This window comes from Dendrobates tinctorius, unplaced genomic scaffold, assembly GCF_039654945.1.
Source record: "Dendrobates tinctorius isolate UK_male_01 unplaced genomic scaffold, ASM3965494v1 ptg000048l, whole genome shotgun sequence".
Lineage (NCBI taxonomy): Eukaryota > Metazoa > Chordata > Amphibia > Anura > Dendrobatidae > Dendrobates > Dendrobates tinctorius.
In genome coordinates, this window is record NW_027361716.1 from 16991983 (window position 1) to 17008246 (window position 16264).

General features: G+C 43.0%; 1 protein-coding gene across 1 annotated transcript in view; it reads left to right on the forward strand.

The window, feature by feature from the left end:
- Positions 1 to 475: 475 nt before the first annotated feature.
- EIF3M (eukaryotic translation initiation factor 3 subunit M) overlaps positions 476 to 16264 on the forward strand; it is a 42488-nt gene continuing 26699 nt past the window's right edge. Inside the window, exons 1-8 of the mRNA XM_073576325.1 lie at positions 476 to 635; positions 2623 to 2755; positions 2842 to 2980; positions 3943 to 4066; positions 4144 to 4238; positions 5704 to 5787; positions 13889 to 13988; positions 15016 to 15097. Coding sequence (XP_073432426.1) covers positions 594 to 635; positions 2623 to 2755; positions 2842 to 2980; positions 3943 to 4066; positions 4144 to 4238; positions 5704 to 5787; positions 13889 to 13988; positions 15016 to 15097 — 799 coding nt within the window. The 5' untranslated portion in view covers positions 476 to 593. The remainder of the gene's footprint in view (positions 636 to 2622; positions 2756 to 2841; positions 2981 to 3942; positions 4067 to 4143; positions 4239 to 5703; positions 5788 to 13888; positions 13989 to 15015; positions 15098 to 16264) is intronic.

The following is a 16264-nucleotide window of genomic DNA, read 5'->3' on the forward strand; positions in this document are numbered from 1 at the left end:
TTGGGAAGTTACTACCTTCCCTAATTTGCCCCAGTGTGATAAATATGGAGATGACGGACGCTCACTAAGAGGAGGCTGACATTACGCCACATCTGGTACACGTGGACCACTGTTTTTACATTCCACGGGTCAGCACACAACGGGCGGCCCCAGGAATGATTTCCTCTGCTGGGCCCAAGTCTTCCGCTGCCGCTAACCCATTCTCCAGCCAGCAATACACCGAGTAATGTGGAGGCCACCAGAGGGAAACGGTGCAACATTTAGTATTAAGAGATTGGAAAAACGATATTGAGCCCAGGTCACAAGCACTTATGCAAAAAAAAAAAAAGTGTCACTAATGGTGGACAGCGAAAGGAACGATTGGATTTTGCTGCCTGTACGGCCACCTTCATATATACGTCACTGCAGCAGACACACACACCAACAAAATGGCCGGGCCTCCCAGGTAGAACCGACACTTACTGCACGGCGCATGCGCCATCGGCATTTCCGCTCTCCTGACGTCATGCGTTCTCGTCCTGACCCGGAAGTGTTCGCCGGCTCCTCTCCCTTTTCCGGTGCATTGGCGGCGTGTGGCTGCAGACGGAGCAGCCATGAGCGTTCCTGCCTTTATTGATGTGTCTGAGGAGGACCAGGTGAGCGGCGCTGTATGGAGCCTAGGTGGCTGACGGCAGAGCCGGAGGGTTTGCTGGGACTGTTAGTGCCGCCGCATATGGAGACGTGAAGGCTTCTTGTATTTCTGGAAAACCTCAAGCTAATGAATTCTCTGTAATAATGGAGGCCAGTGCCCATAGCAGCCGAGTGATGGGATGTCAGGTGCAGCTACTGTCAGCACACCAGTGACCGGGCCACATTCCAGCACACCCCTCACAGGTTGCTATGGGTAACGGCTCTGTCGTCTCCTGCCCGGTGATCGGGTGTGGCCGCCGTGCTCCCGGCTCCATCGCCACAGTCGTGGTAGCCACGGTGCCACCATAATGTACATGGACGTGTTCCCCGCTGTGAGCTGTCACCATCTGCCATCCTGTCACACGTGAGATGTGGCCGGGGACCAGGAAAGTCCTGCCAGACCCATTGCCGTCCGTTCCCCTGGTCAGCTGTGCAGCGGGCCATACAGTGCTCGTTTGCGCCATTTACATAATTACTGAGGCACCGTATACTTATTATTGTCCTGTTTATTTGGGAAGGTGAGCTGCTGAAATGACTTACCAACAGGAGCCACTCCGTATTTGGTAAAAATGTGTGCCCTGGAATGATATCACTGGCCATCCAAGCTTTTATCAGCATGTATGTGACTACACACGAAACTCCCAGGAATCACATCCATGGCCGATGACATACGCACCACAGTATTACGGGAAGAAGTGCAGAGTTACGGAGCAATTGCATGTTAAGCAACAATCGGGATGAAAGTGTGGCCGTTCCAACCTCTCCCTGGGCCATGTTATAGCTGAGTCTTGGCATATATCATACAGGAACGTGTATGGATGAGGCTGAATTGACACTCACTTTCAGGCTACGTTCACTCGATGGATATAAGCTGTGGTTTTTCCACTGTGTGTTTGCATGTGGAAATGCCACCGTGTATTACAGTTCAGTTCAAGTGGATGAGATTTATATGGATCTCACGCTTTGCTTTTTTTTTTTTTTTCTACACTGCAGAAATTGATTTTGCAGAGGAATATTGATTACCACAGTGTGTCATCTTTCCTTGTGGATTTTCCACATAGACTTAAATGAGAACCAGAAAGAAAAGGCCCAAATATCTTTATTGCATTTCACACAGTAAACAGGCATGTAACCTGCACATGACCTGATCAGTAACGTTTTATCACACCCAAGTAACTCCGCTAAGACAAACTACCAGCAAATTCATTTAAAAGGCAAAAACCGCAGTGTAGGAAAAGTGTGTAAGAACAAATAACGGTAAACAATACAAGTAGCCTTAATGGGCTCAGTGGTGCAGAAGGGCTGCTGAAAGTCTGCACAGAGGGGATGGTGAAAGGGTCTTTTGCTGTGCAAACACACAGCACGCTGCAGTCCCAGCAAAGCTTCTGGGATCTATATGAAACCTGTGACACATCAGTGACTTTCACAGTAAATGTGTTTCATTTGTGGTTCTTATTAATGCACCAATACTCATCGTGGGATCTTGGTCTCAGGGTAAATCCACACAGGACTGATAGACAGCAGGAATTTTCCTGCATATTTGCCTGCTGAGAAAGCTTTGTACATTACAGCACCAGCAAAGTGCATGATGACATTTTTTAAAGGGGTTGTTAGTTTTTACATAAAATACCTGTCAAATCCCCCTGCTGCTCCAGTGCTGTCTATCCTCTGCTCACCTTTATTTACAGCACATGACAGCTGCAGTCAATCACGCCACTAATCGGTGTTGCCAGGGCAGAGTACACAAGGCCACTGAGCCCAGTGATTGGCTGCAGGGGTTGTGTTGCAGATGGTACTGTAAGAAAGCGGCCATAGTTTTCTAATTTCATAATATATGAATATCTCCAAAGGCACATCTGCTGTCTGGGAAATTTCTGTGTCAGGCTGTTGTGCTCCAGACTGCTCTTCACTGATAAGGTTTTGTGGTCTCCTTTAAATGTCCCTCTCTTCCAGGCTGCCGAGCTACGTGCGTGTTTGAAATCTAAAGGAGCAGAGATCTCAGAGGAGAATTCAGAGGGTGGTCTTCACATCGACTTGGCCCAAATCATCGAGGCCTGCGATGTTTGTCTAAAGGAGGATGATAAAGGTACAGATGTAATTTCCTTACGTTACGTGATGATGATGTATGTGATGTCTTTCATCTGATGACTGCTGCAATGTTCTCATTCACAGATATTGAGAGTGTCATGAATAGCGTGGTATCACTGTTACTGATATTGGAGCCAGACAAGCAGGAAGCTCTTATTGAAAGCCTATGTGAGAAACTTGTCAAATTTCGGGAAGGTGAACGTCCATCTTTGAGGCTGCAATTGTGAGTAATCGCATCTCAGGGTGCTGCAAGATGCAAACCGTTTGCTCCGGAAGCAAATCGTGGCTTCTCTGCCAAGACTAATATTGTGTGGCCACCACCCAAGCTGGTTTTATCCATTGTCGGCCTCATACATAGGTTACCAAAATTGTAATGATGAGCTAATGATTTTCAGTTTTCATGTCATTACTTTTAGTATGGGGGGTGTCACACTTTCTAGTCCCATCAATCTCCAATTTATTGTTGAAATATAGCAGCCTCATGTGTAGACCATGGCAAGAAAAGGATAGCATTTTAGAAACCTATAATTTAACCTCTTCCCGAATTGGACAATTCCCCCCCCCCCCCCCCCTTTTTTTTTTTTCTTCCCCTTCATCCAAAAGCCATAATTTTGTTTTTATTTTCCATTCCGCATAGAAGCATGATGGTGAAAAACTTCCCCAAAAAACGTGCAATTCTGACATTGAATTTTGGAAATTGCTTTTAGGACGTACAATTGTGTGGTAAAAAAAAAATGACCTGGCATCATGATTTTCCTTGTCAGTATGGCGATGCCAAGCTTGTTTAGTTTGTTATTTTAGTGATAAAAGTTGGAAAAACTCTTTTGATTGTCACCATTTTCTTAGACCAGTGACAGTTTTGTTTTTCTGACAATGGAGCTGTGAGGGTTTTTTTTTTCTGTATTTTAGTCTTTTCAGGGGACTTGAACCTGTGATCGTCTGCTTGTGCTATATACAGCAATATCACAGTATTGCTGCATATAGCAAGAATCACAGTCTCCTTTGATGCCCAGATATGGGGCGGACTCTCACCATGAGCCTGCTCCTGATTTTTGTCATACATGTACGGTGGATTTTGACAAGGAGGTAAACTCCAGAGAATATTTTGCAGGACTCCCTGATGCATCCTCAGCCTGTATGCTGTATATTTAATATCTTGTTACTAGTATTGTGTATTCCTTACAGGTTGAGCAATCTCTTCCATGGCATGGATAAGAGCACCCCCGTCAGGTACACCGTGTACTGTGCCCTCATAAAGGTGGCCGCTACTTGTGGAGCCATCATTTACATTCCTACAGATCTTGACCAGGTGAGTGCCCTTTTCACACTGTAACGTGTATAAACTCTATCTTTTCCAGCTATATCTTAATGTCTTTTATATGTCAGGTTCGAAAATGGATAATTGACTGGAATCTTAACACTGAAAAGAAGCACATACTCCTCAGATTGCTCTACGAGGCGCTGGTGGACTGCAAAAAGAGGTACAGAACTGTTTCACCTGTGTGTATTCTGGGATGATGGCTGGGAAGTAGCTGCTTTATCCCTGTCTTATTTTTTTGCTTCTTCAGATGCATTTAGAAATGGCAGAATAACGCTGCTGGGCTTGTACTTGTGTGACAGATTGCCAACTACATGCATGTCTGCTCGCTTTGAGCTGGATGAACAGCAATGTTCATGTTTATGCAGAGTGCAAAATAAACTTGGTAGAAATAATGTAAAACAGCTTTTGAAACCCAAAGCCGTGCCTGATAGTTTTGCGCTCACCGTGAACAATTAGCTGAGCCAGTTGAATTTAGCAGCCACACTCTTCCCTTCTTTCCCCTCAACAATAAATGTCACGTGTACTGTTAAAAATCGTAGTTTCAGTAGAGCCCGTAGTTATATGTTTATGGTATGGTGTAGCATTGGATTAATATTAATTGCTTCCTCCAGAATTTCCCTACCAGTGCAGGCAAAACTTGACATTTTCCATGTCCCTGTCAAAGCAGAGAATTAAAATAAGAGTGCTCCTGACGGCACAGGCTTTCATTCATTAAAACGAATGCTGCAGCAGTGATTTATCGCAGCATGGGAAGTGGCAGCGATGTGAGAAGACTTGAGCTAGTGCGCTGCTAAGATAGCCCTGTTTGGGCAATGACTTATTCTTGTGGTTGGGAGAGCAGTCCATATTAATGGGTTAGCAGCAGTGTAAACACTGAGGACATGTGAGACAAGGTTCATTTAAGACCTTTTGGCGTCTTCTCATCTTCACACATCAGTGAATCCAATCCTCAATTCTCAGGGAAATCTGCTGCTCAGGAAGTATGCTTTCCAGTGTGACTTGGCTTCACACCTTTTATAGAAGGAAATTACTCCTTCCAAGAGCTGAAGCCTCTTCTGGTGTGTCAAGAGCCTGCCTCTACTAGATATTTAACTGTAATATGGCTTTCTCTCGTCTGAGTAGAAGATGCTGCAGATGATGATTTACCTAATAAAGTGATTTCGTGTAATGGTTATGAGAAAAAAGATATGGTTTGTCTAATTTAGTTGGTCCATTTTTCTTGTTTTGAATATTGGGACCCTTGCTTGGGACACTATTACTTTGACAGAACGTCACTCATCATGAAGGACCTAGTGTGTCTAAAGAAGGTTGTCCAAAGCTCTTTCCTGCCACCATAATAAACAGTTTACATTGTCCTTTAATCCGCCACACTTCGTCCTGTTTCTTATACAGAATGTTATATTACAGTTCATGGAGTAGTTTATAGGTTTCATGAAGTTGCTCCTTGGTTTAATCTTAGGACATCTAGGGACAACTTTTAGACTATCGTTAGAATGTGGTGCTCCGTGTATTAACATCTGGTTTACTGTGAAGGTTTGCATTCCTTCATGTGGCTTTCCTTTGTAATTGTACATATGTAGAGACTTATTGTATGCACATAAGTAATGTACTCCTTTTCTCCACAGTGAGGAAGCGGCTAAAGTGATGGTGGAGCTTCTGGGAAGTTACACAGATGATAACGCCTCTCAGGCCCGCGTTGATGCACACAAGTAATATATTAGCTAAATTGCTTATTTTAGGCGTCAGGATAAATGCATTACTTTTGCGTGTTTACACTTTGATTTTTGTTTCCATTAGTGGTATTATCTGCTATATACCGTCATCTGAAGCCTCTGACGCACACTACTGCATAGGCATAATGTGTGTACTTAAGGGCCATGAGTTGCAGCAGCTTTCTTCCACCTATGATGTATGTAGCATGATGTAAATATAAAATGAGACCTCCCATCTTTTTCTGTTTGCACATCCTTACCTTGTGGTATTAATAATGCTACAGTACTATGCCATTATTAGCTCGGTTATTTGCTGCAGCAGTGACATACACTGTAGACATGGCGTCGCCACTCTAGGCAGCCAACAAACATCGTATTGGTGGCAGAGAAGCGGTGCTTGACCCATGGAGGCTGATTACATAATCATTTATTTTACACCTGTGCTACCAGTGGGCTACAAAAGATTAAAATGGACAACCCCTATGAGAAAACCTTTGAATAACTTAAATTGGAGCAATACAGAGGTACAATGTAACTGCATGTTCTTCTAGCTGTTCTATGGGTTTGATATTACAGCTAGAGATGGGCAAACCCGAACAGTGAAGTTCTGTGTCCATACTGAACAGTTGCTGTTAGGTTGCGGCCCCCTGAGCACCGGTGTTTGTTGCGCCGTTATGTGCATGACACCGCGGCAAACACTGCTTCTACTCAGCGGTAAAATCACTGCAGGCGGTCAGACAGCCGCGGTTCCAAAAACTCGCAGCTGTGATTGGCGGTAAAAATTTTACCTCCAGTCACTGGCATCGGCTGATCGGACTACTGCTCCCATCAGCCTGCGCCTGCTACCGCCAGTAAAAGCCAGAGCAGGCGGCGGCTGATGGGAATATTCATCAGCCTGTGCCTGCGCTCTAAATAATTAAAACTAAAAAAAAAAAGAGGTGTTATTTCCAAATTGGGGTTGATTAAGGGGGATTCTGCTCTTCTGGTATGTAGGGGCTCTGTATATGGAGTCCACAAACTATTCTATGAAAATTTGTTCTCCGAGACTCATCGTGCTCAATCCCTCCCGAGTCTCTCAGTGTGGCAAACAGTACTGTTCAGCCACATATGGGGTATTGCCACTTACAGCAGAAATTGTATAACAAATTGGGGTCATTTTTTTTTAAAGAAAACCTCAGAAATAATGTAGGGACCAAAGTAATCAAGATCAAACCAAGAAAGCACAGAAATGGTAAACCCCTAAAAATTAACCTTTTATTCAATTTTTAACTTTTTTTTTTTTTTTAGAAAATTTAAAAAAAACCTGGGTGATATAGGGCTTGAAGCAGTGCCCAAAAATTGACATATAGAAAACAATTTTATCAAAGGAAGGGGGATACACTCACCCTAGTAGGCCCTAATGTGTCCCTTCCTGACTGCGGAGGTTGGCACCCTAGTTGTTAACGATATGGCGCCCCCGCTCAATGTCGGTAACCCTAAAGACCCTTATTCACATTCTTTTTACATCAATGGCTGATAAGTATTGATCTTTCTGATGTTTCTGTTTGACAGACTGACTGTGCATTGCAAATAAGCTCTATACTAAATGTTTGTTTCTTACATCCATGGATGATAAACAAATATTTTTTCTGAATTGCAACATGTCTAATGTATGCTAAACGTGGGGTGAAAAATAGGAGCCCAAATTTGCCATAGGATGTTATTAATATGAGCTGCAATGAGATATAGACGGACTATTAGGTCCTGACTTATACAATTGTTTTCTTGCACCAGGTGGGTTGCAATTGCTTTAGGGGGGAAGTTGGTGTTATTGCTGTGGTATTTTAAGCCTATCCTGATTGAGGGTGGTTAATGCCTTGTTTATTGTATACGTTTTTAGGCATTAATATTGTGCAAATGGTCTGTTTTTTTGCAGCATACGCATTGTTTACTACGAGAAGTTATATGAGCTGCATTTTTTTACTCCGAGATAATTTTCCTTGAGAGTTTTTTTGACTATGAGAAGTTTACAGCAATTCAGCACATTTTCTCCTATGAGACATATTTATGTCTACCCACTAGGGGCATTTTTTTTGTCGGGTATATTTGTATGTGTGTGGTTTTTCTGTGTATACCTTTTTTTGTTTTGTTAGGGTGAATAAGGGTCTTTAGGGTTACCGACGTTGAGCGGAGGCGCCATATCGTCAACAACTAGGGTGCCAACCTCTGCAGTCAGGAAGGGACACATTAGGGCCTACTAGGATGAGGTCAATTTTTTTTTTTTTTTTTACCAATTTCCGCTTGTGAAAATATAAACTCTGAGGCTAATACAACTTTACCATGGTAATTTTTTTTAACTTTTTTTCTTCACCGCTTAATGGTATAAAATTTTGTGAACACGTCAGTATGCTCACTGCACCCCTTAATTTCACTAAAAGAAATAGTTTATAAAACTGGGTCACTTATTGGAGTCCTGATATCTGAGGCTATGCCAATGTGAATTGGCATCCACAAATCTGCACTTTGATTTGGCGGCTCGGTGCCGTAGTGGTTAGCACTGCACCAAGGACAACATCTGCAAGGACTTTGTATGTTCTCCCCATGTTTGCGTGGGTTTCCTCCAGGTACTCCATTTTCCTCCCACATTTCAAAGACATACTGATAGGGAATGTAGATTGTGAGCCCCATCGGGGACAGTGATGAAAATGTGTGTAAACTGTAAAGCGCTGCGGAATATGTTACCGCTATATAAAAATAAAGATTATTATTTATTAATTCCCTTCTGGGATTTGCACTGTGCCCGAAAAGTAGTTTTTGATCATGTGTGGGGCAGTGTTAGGCTAAGTGCGGAAATTACCGCGAGAATTCCGGAATTCCATTCCGCGGGAAAATCGCATTTTAAATTCCTGCGATTTTCCCGCGGAAAAACTAGCATTTTGCAAGCGTAATTAGCTTGCAAAATGCTAGCGTTTTCCAAGCGATCTGTAGCATCGCTTGGAGAACTGATTGTTTGACGAGTGTGACCATCCTGTCAGTGTTTGACGAGTGTGACCAAATTTTTACTACTGAGGCCGCCTATGCGGCATCAGTAGTAAAAGATAGGATGTAAAAAAAAAAAAAATAAAAAATGGTGTTATTCTTCCCTTCTGACGTTCCGCGCAGGCCTTCCCAGTAATCCTTTGCGAAAATGCCCGCGATGACGTCCGTTCTCGCGGGATCGCGATGTCTCGCGGATGACCGCGAGACTTCGTGATCCCGCGATCGGACGCCATCGCGGGCATTTTCGCAAAGGCTTACTGGGAACGGGAGCGTGGAGAGAGGCGGGAATGCTGCGCGGGACGCCGGAAGGTAAGAATAACAATATTTTTTATTTTAAATTCTATTTTTTTACAGGGATATGGTACCCAAAGCCTGGAGGACAGTCGTCTCCTCTCCTCCGGACCGTGGGTACCATCCGCAAATGTTCTGCTTACTTTCCACATGGTGTGCACAGCCACTTGCGGGAAGTAAGCGGAACAATGCATTCCTATGGGTGCGGGATCGCCGCGATTCCGCAAATAAATGAGCATGCTGCGTTTTTTACCGCGAAGCGATTCCGCCGCGGTAAAAACCGCAGCATTAGCACAGCATTGCGGAATCCCATAGGAATGCATGGGATGCTTATTTTTCGCTATTTCGCGGCAAAATCGCGCGGTTAAAACCGCCGCGGAAACGCGAAAAAAACGCCACTTGTGAACTCAGCCTTCTACTTGGGAGGCATTGCATAACATTTTGTAGTCCATTTTCTCCTAATGGCCCTTTTGAAAATTAGAAACTTGGGGTTAAAACAACATTTTACGGAGGCATGGTTTGCAGGGGAAGGGAGCAGACCTGTGCTTCTGGAGCTCCTGAAAAATCCCCTATTTAAGCTACTAAAAGCTTACTAAAAGTGGAATTTTTTGGATTAAAAGCTGAAGAAATATGCCTGGAACTGACTACAGGATGCATGGACTCAGATCTACAAAGAAAAATCCCCTAACAAGACATGTGAATGGTCGGGGAGAACCTGGCAGGGGCCCACTCCCAGCTGGAGGACAACACAGACCGATGCTACAAGCAAAAGCCTCCAGCTCACCAGCAGTAAAATCGGGACTCCCAAGAGACTTACAGGCCCATGGGTCGCCCTCGGAGAAGCCGACGCATGTTGCGGCTCCACTACCAGCTGACGGTAATGTGAGGAAGCGCTCAGGCGTCAGGAAACCGCTGATGTGGCAGGGAAGAGACTGGTGACTCAGCAGCTTCAGCCCTGGGGCCACAGCTGATTGTAGAGACTTCCATAGCGCAGGGAGACCCAGGAGAGACCCACCATCTGGATGACCCAGGAGACTCACCAGCCCACAGGTTGCCCTCAGAGGAACTGATGTCTGTATCTGCTCTGCTGCCTGCTGGCAGCAATGTGAGGAAGTGCCCAGGAGCCGCAGCGTGTTCAGAAGCAGGGGATCAGCTGATGAGGCCGGGGAGAGAGAGCAGTGACTCCGCAACTTCAGCTCTGCAGTCACAGCTGATTACAGAGACTTCAGCACTGCGAGACACAGCTGGGACCCTCAGTTTAGATGCCCCAGTGTTTGTGCCAAGATCAGCTCGTAGTGAAGAGAGTCGGGCATTGGAACCGCAGGTAAAACCAGAGGAGGGTGCCTGTCAGCTGCTGCACCCCAGGGGGAAACGAGACTGCCACTCCGGGGAGGGGGATCACTGTGAGGCTGGGAAGAGACAGATTTTAGGCAATGAACCCCCTGTGTATACCACAAATAAAGATGAGCTTTTTACTTTAATTAGAGAGACTGCTAATTTAATACAGGAGATGGGAAGCAACACACAGCGATTTTTTTCATACACCCACAGAGCTAAAATCTCCCCCTGATGACAAAATACAAGCTGACAGGTCAGAGGAATATAGATCTGTTCCAGGGGTTAATAATGGAGAGAGATCCCCTAACCCATTTGTTAGTATTCCTATGCTTAAAGGGGAAGTGTATCAATTTACTGAGGGAGTGCAGCAGAATGGAGCTGCTAACACACATGATGGTAAAAGTTCTGATCTTTCTCAGTCATCCTTGGGGGACTATTGTGACATGAATCTCCATTTGGATCAAGGCGGAAATTCTTTAAATTCCTCAAGTCCTTTGGAAGATCTTGATAGTCTGTATTCAGAGGAGTTTGTGGTGGAGGCTGATTCATATAATGATCATGGGAGCGATTCCTCTATGGACAGGGTGTCTAATGAGACTTCTTCATCACATTCATCTTTAGAGGTAAAGGACAGGCTCGAGAAAATTACCTCATTATTAGATGACATACCTGCCTCAGATGACTATCCCACAGAAGGCTTTGTAGCCAGGATGTTTAGAGCTTTTTTGGAATCTTTGGATGTTTCCGTTGGAAATCACGTTGTCCAGGGAAACCCACTTAAGCAACATACAGAATCTAAGGCATCTGAGGTTTTTGTAAAAAAATTCTTTAAAGACACCTTGCTGCGTTTAACTGATGATTCCTATCCAAATTCCACTAAGGATTTTGATAAATTTACAAAAAATCAAAAAATACCGGATTCTCTTAAAAATCATGACACTATAGATTCAAAACTACCTCAGATCCTCCCTACATTCACGGAATCAATGGATAAATTACGAAAAGACATTATCACCTTTAGGGATTCCTTGGCTAGTTTTGAGGATTATAAGCGGAGAAATAACATAAAGATTAGAGGAATCCCTGAATCAGTGCAGTCCTCACAACTGAAAGAATACATTTCCATGATGACCTCCCATTTGATCCCGAATCTTAAAGAAACCAATTTGATTGAAAAAGCTTTCAGAATACGTAGACCGCCTTCACTGCCCTCAAGTGTAAGCAGAGACGTTATTGTCTCATTTTACCCCAATTGGGTAAGGAATACACTTTTAGGGATATCAAAAGACCCGCTACTACTACAGTCTCCATATAAACACCTGATGTTCTTTAAGGACCTGTCTAGATCAACCCTACAAAAACGCAAGCTGTTTCAATTTACCACCCGTAAGCTCCAATGTAGCGGAATCTCTTATAACTGGACTCAATTTTCTACTTTGCAAGTGAAGTTTGCATCCAGAATAATTCCTGTTTCCTCACCAGAAGAGGGAATCGACTTTTTAATATCTGCTGGAATAATCTCTTCTGGGGCCTCAATTGGATCCTCCTCGCCGCCCAATTCAGATCCGTGTCCAAACTGAGTGTCTTGAGGTTTATAAGTATTTTGATTGGCAAAGAAGTATTTTCCACTTTATGGCTTTTGAATGAACCGGACTTTACCTCCCCAAGGTCTTAGGGTCACTTATATGTGACCCGGACGCGACAGGTCTATATATATATTTATTAAGCGATTACTTGCAGTGATCTGTAGTCTCAAGTATTGTAAAACTATATACTTTGTGTACTGTCTTTTTGTTTTTTAACAAGTGTTGGCGTTTATAATAAGCAACTTTCTTAGCTTCTGTATTAAACTGTATGTGTTTTGCTAGGAGTAACTTAGGATTCATTGAGGTATATTATTGTATTGCTTTTTTATTTACAGGTGTTGGTGTTTGTAATAAGCAACTTAAACCTTGTGCAGATTTACTGTATGATATGCACACAATCCTTTACTGGATACTTTATTAAGCTTTACGTATTCAACTGTATATAACCCATGATAGTGTATATATGTATGCCTGTCTTTCCCCTATCTTTCCCCTATCTTTATAGGGTTTTTTTTTTTTTAATTCTTTCCCCATCCCTTCTTTCCCTTGTTCCATTGCCCTTTCCTCCTTATCACCTTACTTTCCTACCTCTTTTCCCTACCCTTTACCCATACCTTTTAAAAAATTTAAAATACCAATAAAGATCATTTGAAAACAACATTTTACTGGTAAAAATGTAACTCTTCATTTTCATATCCCAAGTTTGCACAATTCTGTGACATACATGTGGATTTAAAATTCTGAGTAAACCCTTAGAGGAATTCTTTAAGCGGTTTAGTTTCTGAGCAGATATTGGATATCCTTGTACCCAGGAGAAATTGCACAACAAATTGTGGCCCATTTTCTCCTGTTACCTTTGTGAAAATGAAAAATTTAGGGGGAAAAACATAATTTTTAGTCCAATGTTTTAAAATTTCACGAAGCACATGTGGATTCGACGTACCCACCACCTTTCTAGATAAGTTCCTTAAGGGGTTTAGTTTCCAAAATGGGGTCAAGTTGTGAGGGGTTTCCACTGTTTAGGCACATCAGGGGGTTCTGCAAACACGACATGGCATCTGCTATCTAATACAGATAATACAGACAATTTTGCACCCCAAAAGTCAAATGGCGCTCATTCCCTTCTGAGCCTTGCCCTGTGCCCATACTAATTTTACCCGATATGAGTATTAACGTACTCAGGAGAAACTGCACTACAAATTTTATGGTCCATTTCCTCCTGTTACCCTTGTAAAAATAAAAAAATGAGGGGCTAAACTAACACTTTTGTGAAAAATGTTCTTTTTTTTTTTTTTTTTTTTTTTTATTTCAACATTCCTTTAAGGGGTTGTCCACTACTAGGACAACCTCTTATCATTCCCCATGCTTGCCCTCAATAAAATAAAAAAGCCAATACTCTCCTCCTGGGCCGTTGCTTCACTGTGCGGTGGCGTCACTGTCCCAAACTTCTGTCAAATTGAACATGAAGAGGAAGTCCAGGCTGCAGCTTATCTGACTTCCTCTTCATGTTTAATTTGTCCAAAGGCGGGAACAGTGACACCAGCTGTGGGCGCTGGACACCATGTGTCATATAACGGCACGAGAGCCCCGGGACCGCAAGTGCCAACACTGCAGGAATGGCTCCAGCATGGGAGGAGTATTGGCTCACTTATTTTATTGGGGTCAAGCGTAGGGAATGAGAAGGGGTAGTCCTATTAGTGGACAACCCCTTTAATTCCTGTGAAGCACCTCATGGGTTAATACTCTTCTTGAATGTGGTTTTAAGCAGTTTGAGGGGTGCATTTATTAGAATGGTGTCACTTTTGGGTATGTTGTCTGTAATTTGCTTCTCTTTTACAAAGTCTTTTTATTTTTATTTGATTTAGATGCATTGTGAGAGCATTGAAGGATCCCAAGACATTCTTGCTTGACCACCTTCTAGCTTTGAAACCAGTGAAATTTTTGGAAGGCGAGCTCATTCATGATGTATGTAGTTTCTTGTTCTCCTAATATGAATTCTGGAGAAATGAATTGTGGTACTTGTTAAATGGGTTCTCCAGGACTACAATAGTCTGTATCAGATTAGTGGGGCAGCAACATCACTTCTAATCAGCTTTTCAGGTCATGCTGAGGGTTGCTAGGTAGCGATGGATGAATTCCTGGATGTTCAGCTTCAGCCGAGCAGTTGAAAAAAAAAAAAGGTTTGGGTACCAGAGCAGAACCCGTACCCCATTCACTTGAATGGGGGGCCCAAACATCCAGTGTTTGCCACATTGTCGTGCATGACAGCGCGGCAAACACTGCCTCTGATCAGCAGTAAAACCATTATCGCTGGTCAGAGATCTGCAGTTCCCCCATATTTCAAATGACAGCATGAGCCCGCAGCTGTTATCGGAGGTTAAAAGTTTAGCTCCGGTCACTGGCGTCGGCTGATGGAACTACTACTTCCCTTCAGCCTACACCTGCTGCTACTAATAAATAAATTAAGTAGTCCCATCAGCCGATGCCAGTGACCGGAAGTAAGCGTTTTACCTCCGGGCACAGCTGCAGACTCACGTGGTCATCTGACAGCGTGGGAACGGCATTCACTTGTACCGGTGGTATTAATTTTACAGCGGATCAGAGCCGCAGGTGTTTCTCGCGCTGTCTGCATGGGCCGAACAGTAACACAGACTTCCAGGTGAAGTCCGTGTTTTGGGTTCCGTGCCCGAACTTTACTATTTGGGTTCATCCTTCTCTAGGCTGGGTATCGGATCCACACTGAACTGATATTGATAACTTACTATTAAAGTCCTGGACAGACTTTTTAATTGAGTGATTGTTGATCTTGTATAATCCTTATTTTACATGTCCTTGTCTACTGTAAAGATTAAGCCATTTCTGTAATAGAAACCAAGCATAATCCTTATCTGAAAAGTGCGGGCATGAGTTTAGAGTGTGGAAACTACGTATGATATACATCATCCTTAACCCTTTCAAAAATTATTAAGACCAATGTTTTGTTTGGTTTTAGCTCCTGACGATATTCGTGAGTGCTAAACTTTCTTCATATGTCAAGTTTTATCAGAATAACAAAGATTTCATAGACTCACTCGGTAAGTGAATTTATGATCTGTTAAGTGCCTTTATGTTAATAATTTATTTATTTTGAAACATTATATAAGAATATGTTCCCATCTCTGTTTTTGAGGTAATTTTCTTAAGATGGGTCTCTCATTAAAGGGAAACTATCAGCATGTAATCTAGGAGTAACGTGATGTAGGGGCAGAGTCTGTGATTCCAGTGATGTATCGTTAAGTTTACTGGGTGCAACAGTTCTGATAAAATCCCTGTTCTCTCTGCTCCGGATCTAGCAGAGCTCAAATACTGAGCTGTGTATAACCCCCTCCACGCCACGGATTGGCAGCTTTCTATATACGCTGTATATTGACAGATATCTTTTAATCAGTGATGGGCGGGTGTTAGAGCAGGACGGCTATATGGCATGAGACAACTAGTCCTCCAGTGACGTTCTCCTGCTAATAAAATATTGATCTTATTAAAACACAGCTCAGTAAGTGACACAACACTGGAATCGGCGTCCACTACATTATATCATTATAGTGCCCTCAAATTAAATGGCAAAAAATAGTGGCTGATTCCCTTTAACTGGATCCATAGAGACTTATCTTTCCCTTTTTTGTTGGTTTAGAACAGATGTGTATATGTGTGTGTGTATATCTATAAGTATCGATAGCTATAATATATAATTACGTTAGATACATTTAACACAACTTGATTTTCCTCTTTAAAGGGAACCTGTCAGCAGGATTGTGCACAGTAACCTACACAGTGTCAGTTCGGTGACGTTATACTGATTACAATAATATTTTGGTTGATGAAATCTGTATTGTGGTTTAATCTTTATTTACAGTTTTGCGTTAATGATATGCCCATGTTCTGGGGTGGCCTGTGGGTGGGGGGAGCTTCATGTGGTGCTCTGCTTAGCTATTCATACTGATGGCAGGTCACTGATCCCTCAGTGACCTGCCCCCTAAATCGCATAATAAATATACAGATCTCGCAAAAATTAAGAGACCACTGCACAGTTTTATAAAAATCAGCTTCTCTACATGTCTGACAGCCATTCCATTCCAGTGTCAGTTGAATTCCAACCAGAGTACACCTCATTCTACTTAATGTGCTTCTGATTAGGTGGTCACCTGAACCAAATCTTATTTAACGAAGGAAAGTATGAAAAACTGCGGTGATGTTCACAATCC